The sequence below is a fragment of the Panicum virgatum genome, chromosome 1N, assembly GCF_016808335.1.
Source record: "Panicum virgatum strain AP13 chromosome 1N, P.virgatum_v5, whole genome shotgun sequence".
Lineage (NCBI taxonomy): Eukaryota > Viridiplantae > Streptophyta > Magnoliopsida > Poales > Poaceae > Panicum > Panicum virgatum.
Window position 1 is genome coordinate 4,342,574 of NC_053145.1, and position 11,013 is coordinate 4,353,586.

The following is an 11,013-nucleotide window of genomic DNA, read 5'->3' on the forward strand; positions in this document are numbered from 1 at the left end:
GCCGGGTCTGTACATGTGCCCATGTTTTCTGTAAAAATAAAAATTATGTGTCCATAAGAAAGGTATTGAGGGAATAATGTATGACCATATTACGCATAGAATATAAATTTTTATCGGGTCCGTACCTGTCGAGAGTACCAGAGAGTCCCCATGGTGGGTCTGTCGTCCTCCATGTCACCGTACATATCCGGCGTGTACGGTGACTGGTCAATCATGGGACGACCGATCGCAATCCTCTCGTAAGACCAAAGCTGTAGCAGAATTGGGAACCCCGTTAGGACAGCATTCCTATCATTCTGTCGTGATGCCTTGTAGAGTCCACGATATGTGCATGCAAGAGCCGTTGAACCCCAACTATATAAGGGTATGGCATCCTCATCTGCATCGGCGATCTCCTATGCGTATGGCAGAAGCACCCTATCCACACAGTGCTCGTGTGAGTTGTTGAACAGGATGTACCCAAATAACCACAGCATGTATGCCTCGAGTGATCTAGTCACGCTGTAGTCATCAGCATGGGCTGCCAACAGATCCGGCTGCAATGAAGTACGAACATTGAGAATAAGAAACACATGAGTTATTTCAAAGCCATAAAATACATCAACACATCGTTTTGTACGAAATTGTACCTGAAACTGTAGGAGCCATGACTTGGAAGGGCCTTTCGACTGTGGGTGCTCATTGAAATCTTCAGGATCAATCGTGGTGGCAACACCTGCAAAATGTTCCTCAAGATCCTCCAGCCACGTAGAAGGTACCACGCGGGGCCCGGCAGCGTCTCCGGTGATAGGAAGACCAAACAGCATCGCAACGTCCTGCAGGGTCGGTGCCAACTCCTCACAAGGGAGGTGGAACGTGTGTGTCTCAGGTCTCCATCTGTCAACGAGAGCTGAAAGTAGAGACCTGTCTAGCTTCACCAAAGCACTCTCAGCAAGACGAGCCACTGTGAGAAGACCTGCCTCGCTCAGCCTGCATCATACAGTGCTCAAATGTTAATACATTATATAACGAAATGTATAACGGATAAAAACAGAAAATATATGACATATCACCTGGGCACCCATCGTGGGTCTACAGCAACCAACTCTGCAGGTGGACGTGGACGCAGCATGTTTAGTTCTTGGTGTTGAACCTTCGCAAGGAAGGACCGGTGACCCGAGTCTATTGTTGGGTCCAGCAACGCAGGAGTAACCCCGGTCATACCTACCACGTAAGATCAAAACAATACAATACAATCACACACATGTAAATATTTCTAATATTTCCTTATATTTCCTAAATAATTTATAAGATTTTCTAACCATTAATAATAATTTCTAATATTTTGTAACATTTTAGAAATTTTCTAATATTATCTTGCAATTTTTAAGATTAATTAATTAGATTGCTAATGTACTATATCAACGCTAATCACTACAATTAACTACACCTAAATGTACCACTAATCAGTCCTAATAATAATTAAAATGATTGCTAATCTACTGTTTCAACAAAATAGTATCTATAATTTTTTTATAATTTTCTAACATTCTCTACAATTTTCTAACATTCTCTACAATTTTCTATAATTTTCTAAAATTTTCTAACATTTTCTATAATTTTCTAACATTTTCTACAATTTTCTACAATTTTCTAACATTTTCTACAATTTTCTAACATTTTCTACAATTTTCTAATATTATCTTGCATTTTCTAATACTTCTCTAACAATTTTCTAATACTAAATCTAACACTTAATGTACTATATCAACGCCAATCACTATGAGTAAATGCACCTAAATGTACCATTAATCACTCCTAACAATAATTGAAGTGATTGGTAATCTACTGTTTCAAAAAAGTAATTATAACATAATCTATTTATAAAATGTAAAAAACTTTAGTTACCTAAAGTCGCTGGCTTGAAAATCCGACAGGGCTTCGCCGCTTTGCCTCTCCCTCACCCCTCCTCTCCCTCCCTCTCTTTTCTTTTTTTTCTGGATTTTTAGTAAGACAAATGAGGGGAGAGGGGCAGCCAACACCCTTATGGTGGGGGGGGCGGCCGCCCCCCCCCCCCAGCCGGGCGGCCTGGGAGGCCGGCCGCCCGGCGGCCGGTTCCCAGGGACCTGTCCGCAATTCCGCATCCTCTTTTTTTTTTGCAGATTAGCCCCTGCCGCCCGGCAGCGGGGCGGTCGGGGTATATTTCTATAAATTTTCATATCGAAAATATATTTTTATAAAAAACGAAAATAAAAAATATAAAAATTAAAAAACCGCCCACGGCCACGCGCAGCGCGTGATGAGGACGCTGGAACCACCCCACGGCCACGCGCAGCGCGTGATGAGGACGCTGGCTGAGACATAGGCCGTGCTGCGCTGCGTGGTTCGGGCCCGGGCGCCCCGTGCTGCCGCTGGAGCGCGTGGGCCGCGTGCGCGACCGACCGACAGGCCACGCCGCCAACCTGCGGCTGCTGCTCGGTTTGATGCCGAGGGAGGGCCTCCTTCAACCGAGCACAGCTGCGCAAGGCCGGCCTCAACGAGCAAAGCCAGCGGCAGATCCAGCAGTGAGTGTGAGTGGCGTGCGTGCGTGGTCATCGCTATCAGGCTGGCCCGGAGTTGCATGATTGCATCGGTCCAAACCTATGTACGCACTAACGCCTTGTTCGGCTGGCGGATTCAGCCGGATTCAGCCAGCCACAACAGTATTTTTCTCTCACGCAAAATCAGCCCAGCCACCAGCCAAGCAGCCAGCCAACAGTATTTTCCTCTCACGCGAAATCAGCCAGCCATCCAGCCAGCCAGCCAGCCGAACAAGGCGTAAATTTCCCCCAAAAGAATCTCTGCCCAACTCCCAATTTTCTCCGCTCAACTTTTCCCCCGGCTCTTTTAACCTTGCTGTTTCTTTGGAGTTGGAGATCTCCTCCATAACTTTTTTTTTTGTTACGAGCTGCTTCATTCAGTTGCAAAGCTTAACGGATTTTCCATGCTCTTCTGAAACATTTTGTGTTCATACGTTGAAGTTTAGTATACAAGTTAGCCGATACTATATTACAAGTTTACAACGAACAAGGGAGCATTTTGGGCGCTTTGACTGACATGGACCTGCGAAAGATGAAGCCACCTGAGTTAAGCTGGTTCAGTTGTTTGAATTAGACCTATTCACCATCACTCAAATGGAAACTTTTTGCAAACAGTAAAATCCCGTGCGACAAAATGTACTATCTAGCAATTCTTTTTGCGTAAGATTTGAATATCGTCGAGCGAAATTTTGCTCCAACAAGTATGTAATTTGATTAAAGATATATTGACACTCCAAAATTAATAAAAACAGGTTAAATTGGTTACCATCTGCACGCTGGGTTTTTTTTTTGCATTTTCCCCTCTAAATAAATAGGGCTCGATCATGCTTGCCACGTTCACACAGTTTCAATTGCTCGCTCGCACGCGCAAACGCCGCCTCTTCCTCCTCCCGTCCTCCCCCGACTCGCCGCACCCGTTTCCCCAGATCCCAAGGAACGAATCCACCCCGCTCGCCGCGGGCATTTCCTCGAACATCTAGCGCGCGCGTGCGCGGGTGCCCCGCCGCCACCGCCCATGGGCTCCCTCCCGGTTAACGCCTCTCCGGAATGCGCCGCGCTGAGGCGCGCCACGGTGTCGGCGTCGGACCTGGCGCCGCTCTTCTCCGCGCAGCGCCGGCACCTGGACCACTTCTTCGACCGCCTCGACATGTCGCAGGCGGCGGCGTTCGCGCAGGCGCTGCTCGACGCGCCCGGGGCCGTCTTCTTCACGGGCGTCGGCAAGTCCGGCATCGTGGCGCGGAAGATCGCGCAGACGCTGGCGTCGCTCGGCTTCGCGCGGGCAGGCTTCCTGGCCCCCGTCGACGCGCTCCACGGCGACATCGGCGCGCTCTTCCCGGGGGACGTGCTCGTGCTGCTCTCCAAGTCCGGCGCCTCCGACGAGCTGCTCGCGCTCGCGCCCTGCGCGCGCGCCAAGGGCGCCTACCTCATCTCGCTCACCTCGGCGGCGTCGGGGGCCGACTGCCCGCTCGCCGCCGCCTGCGACCTCAATGTGCACCTGCCGCTGCAGGGGGAGGTCTGCCCCTTCGGCCTCGCGCCCGTCACCTCCACCGCCATCCAGATGGTGTTCGGGGACACCGTCGTCGCCGCCATCATGGAGGCGCGCCGGCTCTCCAGGGACCAGTACGCCTCCAACCACCCCGCCGGCAAGATTGGCAAGACCCTCATCTTCAAGGTAACTGCTTCTGACGCAAACTAAAACAGGTTACCCGCGCATTACTTTGTTCAGAAAGCACTCGCAATGATCTTGTGCTGCCACCCTCATGGGAAACATCAGATCTCAAATGCTTGTTACTACTAAGATTCCTTAATTATTCCTTGAAAAGAACTGGAGATTCACTTACTATTGCGTGTCGGTGGGATTGGTTCTGTAGATTTCCCTGTGAAATGCTATTAATAATTTGATAGTTTTGTCACTATCCACCGACATTTTGTTTCTGTCTATCGTTACCTGTCACATCTTTTTCATATGGGGCCATCTTATGCACATGCCATATTTCCCTGTCTTTTTCAATGTTGCTAGAAAAACAGCAACAAAGGACATCAGCATTTGCGTGCATTGTCGATTGTTAATAGTGACAGTTTTTAATAAATTTCGTAGCACTGTGATTATGCAACCGGCATTTTGTTTGTCTATCGTTGCCCGTCACCTTTTTCATATGGGGGGATCTCATGCACACACCATTTAAATCCTGTCTTTTTCATTGTCCCAAGAAAAATAACAAAAAAGGTCTCATCATGCATGCATTGTCGATTGTTTAATAGTGACAGTTTTTTTTAACAAATTTTGTAGCTCTGAGTTATGAATAAGGCGGGGTGAGTTCATGACATGACATATTTGAATGAAAGTATTGTACTCTTGTTAATGTGGAAAGTAATTACTGGATGCAAAAACAAGGGTATATTTTGTTTCTTCAAAACTACTACTATCTGATTTCTGTAGGTCTTATTATTGATCCAGCATTCTGTAATTTGCTTTTTCTTTGGGTGAGGCATATCTTTTATACTATATGTTCTTACGCAACACCCTGCAGGTTAAAGATGTTATGAAGAAACAGAATGAACTTCCTCTGTGCAAGGAGGGAGATATGATAATGGACCAACTCACAGAGCTCACCAGTAAAGGTTGTGGGTGTCTGCTTGTGGTTGATGAAGATCATCATTTGATTGGCACCTTCACTGATGGTGATCTCCGGCGTACATTGAAGGCAAGCGGCCCAGCTATTTTCAATCTCACAGTTGGAGAGATGTGCAACAGGTTTGCCAATATTACCTTGCTATTGTTACTAGTCCTTTGTAAATTATTTCTTGCAAGTATGTGGTTGTAGTTATATCACACTGAAATCGTTCTAGTACATCTGGGATTAACCTGGCACCACCCCTTTGGTTTGTTGTAAACTGAACTGCTTGTTTTCTTGTCATCTTATCTTTTTTGGCCTATTGTTTAGTCCTATTTCTGATATTTTGTTGTTTTGTTAAACCATTTAATTCACATGTATTAACTTTACAGGTGCAATACTATGGAAATATAATACTGGCATTACATCGATAGTTGGCATAATTTAAATGGAATGATAAAATGTCGCCAAAAAGTATTGCGAACAATTATGAAATAGCTGAGATGCCTATAAATTCAATATATTATGCTAGTAAATTAGACTCAGAACATTATGCTAAGAACACTATCAAAGAAGGAAAATAAATATGGTGGATACAATATCCAATTACTTAGTGTAGATAATGCTGACCTCCTTGTATTGGTGATGTCCTGTGTTCTGTTGAATTAGTGGAATTTGTTCCTAGTCTTCTTCAGAGGCTAGATACTAGTATAACTGTCTAGCTTTATCTTACAGGAATCCAAGAACAATCACTGCCGATGCAATGGCAGTCGAAGCCATGGAGAAGATGGAATCACCTCCTTCACCTGTGCAGTTCTTGCCTGTTGTCGACGACAACAATGTCGTGTGTGGGATCATTACACTGCACGGATTGGTCTCTGCCGGATTGTAGACTTCTGTGGCATCATCATCTGCTGGATTACAAGTTTCTGTACCAGCTTACCGGGGTCTTGATGATTCCGTTTGTCTATATCTATTTGGCTCTCGACTGCCAATTGCATGTATTCATGCCGTTCAGTCTATACCTGAACGCGTTTTGTCACTAGACTATCAGTGTACCCTTATGTTACGTATAGTGTGCTTGGTAAGAGGAATATGCTCCTCAAGGCGTTTTATCGCTACAGTATCATTTCTTTGTAGCCTAGATTGTGTCGGTGTAACCCTATGTGCAGTTGGCTACTTGTGCATGTATCGTAACCTGTTCTGTAAATGATTTCATTTTTTGTGTAGGGTCGACTGTGTTGCTGTTTCTCTAAATACTGTGTGTGGCAGACTGAGCTCACGCATTTCGCCTGACTGCTCTATGTCCATATGCAAGTAGTATCATTTGTTCTAGTCTTCTGAATCACAGATCGCATCGTGCTGATTGATGGAACACCAAGCACAGACATCATTTACAGGAAACTGTAGTGCTACCAGCTCACTCAACTAGAAACATGCGCTTAGTAGGCATGGTGAAGTTATACATGCACTGAACAAAAAATATGGTCCATCATGCTCCATCGTGCCTTCAATCTCAAGTTACAGAAATCTAAAGCAGACAAGTGTTCTGAATCGATCAGGAGGGAGATACAATCAACGCACACCAACATTCCAAACTTTGCAGCAGCAACTTCATAGTGATGCCCAAAATACTCCATCTTGCTGCTATAAGGAAAGCTTCACCTTTCCCATTCAGAATCCGGGTGTGGACGCTCCATCCTATGCTTGCTGCTAGCTAGGGAAGCTGGATGGTGCGTCAACACCTGATCCCAGCCCATGATGTGTGGCAACGCAAACTGCATGAATACAAAGTAAGGGCAGTAAAAAGCGTGAATATACCATATGCAATACTCCTATATACAATGAATGAACAGGCAACACAATCAATGAATAAAAGTGGCATGTAACTAGTTTCAAGAGCGGTCTGACTTGTGTGCACCAAAGTAAAGTTCAGGAGCTTAGAAAATGTTTATGCCTGAACACACTAGCTAATCATGGGCTTCAGGCCTTCATGGCACTACTGGTTGAGTAGGCAGGCAGATGATAATAGACATTAGCTGCCATTTACAGGTGCAGCTAAGAAAATGGATGCATGTAAACCAGCATGTCCTTTCTTCAATTAAGAGCTTTGACGGAAACAACGTGACAGCAAAATCTATTGATTCTTAGTCATCAATGGCCTAGCTTAATTGGACAGTGGCATAAACAAGCTTTTTAATATTTCATATAACTTTGATAGATTGCAAATGCAAATATTGCAACTTACACTCAGTGCTGTGCGCATCACCGCAAACTCAGCTTTTGTGATAGGGACTGAAAGGCGATCGGTAGTCTTCTGCACGTTGTTCAGAACGGCTGCAAAAAAATTGTCACACATTTCCAATCAGAATCAATAAGTGTAGAAAGAAAGTTTTAACCAGATACGCAAGGGTACAGAGGAAATAAAAGAATATTGATGGTATAATGTAATGGTAAGTGGTAACTAGCCATAGAAGGAAATTCTGTCAATGCTAGCTATAGCAGGAAGCATTTCCTTTTCATTTCAGGAAGCTGCTTCAACAGTGCCAACTGCCAAGCGAAACCCACGAACCCCAACTTAATATTTGATAAATGGGTAATGCCTCAATTTCTTTCCCAAGTTTCTAAAACATAGTTCCTTTTGGTTAAAGCTTTTAGGCTATGCTCATATATATGGTGATATCAGGTATCTAACATCACAGAAATGGGCAGTTGAAAAGTGGAATATAAGAGTCACTTACTTATATTAACAAAGTATCCACTGTCACTGCCAAGGGGAGTAAGCGACAGCGATTTTTTCACCTGTCCTTCATGACTTGACACACAAAAAGGCTGGTGTTAGAATGCTAATATAAAACCACAGGTTATCTGTCTGATCACGCAATACTATCACAAACCTTGATTTCATGGACGGATCATGGAAAAACTCACAGGATTCAGCAGGCCCAAGACTTATCAAGCATCCAACTTCAGTAGGTGACAGAGCAAAAAGCTACATAATAGATGTTCCATGATAATCAAATTTAGGCACATGTGATTGGCACAAAGAGTAATAGGTCTTCATTAGAGTAGTTTTCTTCAACAGGAGATACTAACTTCACAAAAACTAACAAAGAAAAACAATCTTACCTGTTTCTTTGTATAGTCATACTTCCTTTGTCCAACAGCAGGAAGGAAGGTCAACATTACTGATCCATTTCTGTTCATCCGATATGCTCCAGACTAATGAAATAGAGAAATTATGTTGGGGCGGAAAGACAATGTATGCCCCCCAAAACAAACAAGTAAAAGGAAACATACTTCCATTTTGCTGAAACTTGGCAGTATAGGATGAATAGAAAGTGCAGCCTTTCCCTTGAACACAGTATAGCTTGCAAACTTTTTACCAGACAGGTTCTCTGCACAAAGGGATTAAGCAATCATCTTATCATGCAAGCAATATCGATACTAGCACTCAGCGTGCAGAAGGCTGATTTATAACAAGTATAGCGGTAAAGGTTTCACCATCAAGATTTCCTGCTGAAGTTGAGACAGCTTGTTGGAATGTCAACGAACCACTCCAAAGAGGTTCTTTTAGATCAAAACCTCTCCTGCAAAGGAAAACGAGTTTTAGTAACTTACAAATTACAATACTAACTTAGCTTCACATATAACAATATATTGAAGATAACAGTAGGCTCAAAGGTTGAATTAAGTCAAGCATGGAAAAAGGTTGCAGAAACATACATCAGAAAAAGGAATGGCTTGAATATGGCATTAGGATTCGGTGATATTTTTTAAAATTAAGAACTTCACAAAATGTTAACCACCAACCCACATATGTTGATACTTGATATATATAAAAATCGGAACTACACGAACATATGAAAAGCAGAAGAATAAAAGAAATGATCATCCACATATAAACAGCTAATTTTCAGCAAGACTTTTGTTCTCATGATCACACAACAACATTAAGTTCAACCGTCAATATGTTCTTAGTAGTTAAGTTTGACATTAATGATTTCTCTGACACGGTCCATTCTTCATCCAATACATTAGGCACACCAACTAAATGACGCATTGGCACTTCAGGCAAACTGATTTACACAGGAGACAAGATATCTCAGTACTCAGGACAATCACATTCAGAAAATCAAATAATATCGATGTCTATGTTAAGTAACAGTACAATTATAAACCATATCCCCACTCGCTAGTACTTGGAAGGTGCAAATAAGTAATGAGACGATATCCATCACTGCCTAATGTCATGAAGGAATGTGCGGCTTAGGCTTAGCAGGGGGAGGTAGGAAATCCCTCTTTCCACAGTGAAAACTCCATCTACTAGAACAATACATCATTAGTGGAAGCGAGGACAACAGGAAACACACATGTACATAAACCCTACCCCTAAAACCTCCCCTAAAAACCCCGGTCACTCTAGCAACAACAGCAGCCACAGAACGATCAACGAGCTCGCTGGAGCCGATAACACCAAGCATCACACCCCCCAATAGCGCAGACGGATAAACGAATGGCACGGCGGCGGCGGCGGCGAGGGGCTGCTCCAGGAAGCGGGGGATGGGGGAGAGAAAGGGTTAGGGTTTCTGGTCGCGGCTCACCTGGAGGCGGATGGGAGGAAGCGGTAGATCCGCAGCATCGTCTCGTCGCCTTGGTGGTCGCGGCGGCGGAGGGAGCGCAGCGGGCGCCCGATTATGGGTGGGTGAGCGATAGTTGCAGGTGGTAAAGTTTTTGAAAGAAGTATTAAATATAAATTAATTATAAAATAAATTATACAATTTATCTGTAAATCGTGAGACATGAGTCTAATTAATTTATCATTAGAGATTGTTTACTATAGTATTACTGTAGCAATTTAGCGTCTAATTATAGTATAATTAGATTCATTAAATTCGTTTCGCGATTTACAGACAAACTGTGCAATGTGTTTTTTATTTCATTTAGATTTAAGTTTCTACGTAGATGCAAGAAAAAAAATAGAATTTTAAACTTTCCAACTCAAGGTGCTTCGCTTCACGGCGGCGGCCGACCAAGGCGCCGTCTGTCTCGGGGAGCGTGTAGCAGTGGCGGCGTTTTTACGGGCCGAAATCTGAAAGATGGGCTGCCGCAGTCACTCTAAAGCCCAAATACAGAAATACTAGCCTCCTGTGTCGGGATTTTTTATAAGAAAAAAGTATATACTTTTTTGTATTTATCAATGTCACAAAATTACTCACCAATTGTGGAAATTTAAAGAATGAAACCCAGTAGCCAAAACAAAGGGTGAAGTCTCCATTCAATAGTTGGCATTTGCAAAGAAATGTTACGTTCCTGACACTCAAAACAAATTTCAATTAGCCATAAAAAAATATTGAACCTTTTATTAGTGTGTAGAATAAAATGCTGCCTTGGAATTCTCCAAAAGTTTCTAGCCTTCTATATTGATAATAAAAAAATGAATTTTATCTCCCTTAAGTTCTGTCCCTTTTATCTGTCGTTTTGAAATCCGCTTGAGTTGAAATTCAGTGGAGAACTTTAAGATAGCATAATATACTGTGCCCAAAAGAAATCATAATATTGTTTGACACTCTGAAATCTGAATGGTGCTTTGAAGGTCTAGGCAAAGGTAAACGATATTTTGTACCTTTGAAAAATGGCCCAACGAAAGGGGCTTAATTACTTGCACCTGATGTGGCAGCTGTAAGTTAGCTCAGTATGACATCGACTTTGCTTGATTCACGAGTTGTGGAGTTTATTCTCATTGGCACGCGTCAGCTTTCAGTAGGATTTTTATAAATTAAGCATCAGAGCAGGAGCATTGCTGCACTGCCCATTGAAAATACTCGAGTGGCCTCATC

At 43.4% G+C, this 11,013-nt stretch overlaps 2 protein-coding genes across 2 annotated transcripts; one reads left to right on the top strand and one right to left on the bottom strand.

The window, feature by feature from the left end:
• The first annotated feature begins 3,391 nt into the window (after positions 1-3,391).
• Positions 3,392-6,402, top strand: LOC120654703 (probable arabinose 5-phosphate isomerase). Its single transcript, XM_039932314.1, has 3 exons — positions 3,392-4,230; positions 5,090-5,313; positions 5,909-6,402. Exons 1-3 carry the CDS (start codon positions 3,574-3,576, stop codon positions 6,063-6,065), a joined length of 1,038 nt encoding a protein of 345 aa, XP_039788248.1. The 5' UTR covers positions 3,392-3,573; the 3' UTR covers positions 6,066-6,402.
• A 164-nt stretch (positions 6,403-6,566) lies between these two features.
• LOC120654704 (single-stranded DNA-binding protein WHY2, mitochondrial-like) lies at positions 6,567-9,903 on the bottom strand. The gene is made up of 8 exons (XM_039932315.1): positions 9,778-9,903; positions 8,678-8,763; positions 8,474-8,571; positions 8,303-8,395; positions 8,071-8,165; positions 7,915-7,988; positions 7,422-7,510; positions 6,567-6,951 (listed from the first exon to the last, which is right to left on the bottom strand). The coding sequence occupies exons 1-8, from the start codon at positions 9,813-9,815 to the stop codon at positions 6,835-6,837; spliced, it is 690 nt and encodes a 229-aa protein (XP_039788249.1). The 5' UTR covers positions 9,816-9,903; the 3' UTR covers positions 6,567-6,834.
• Between the last annotated feature and the right edge of the window lie 1,110 nt (positions 9,904-11,013).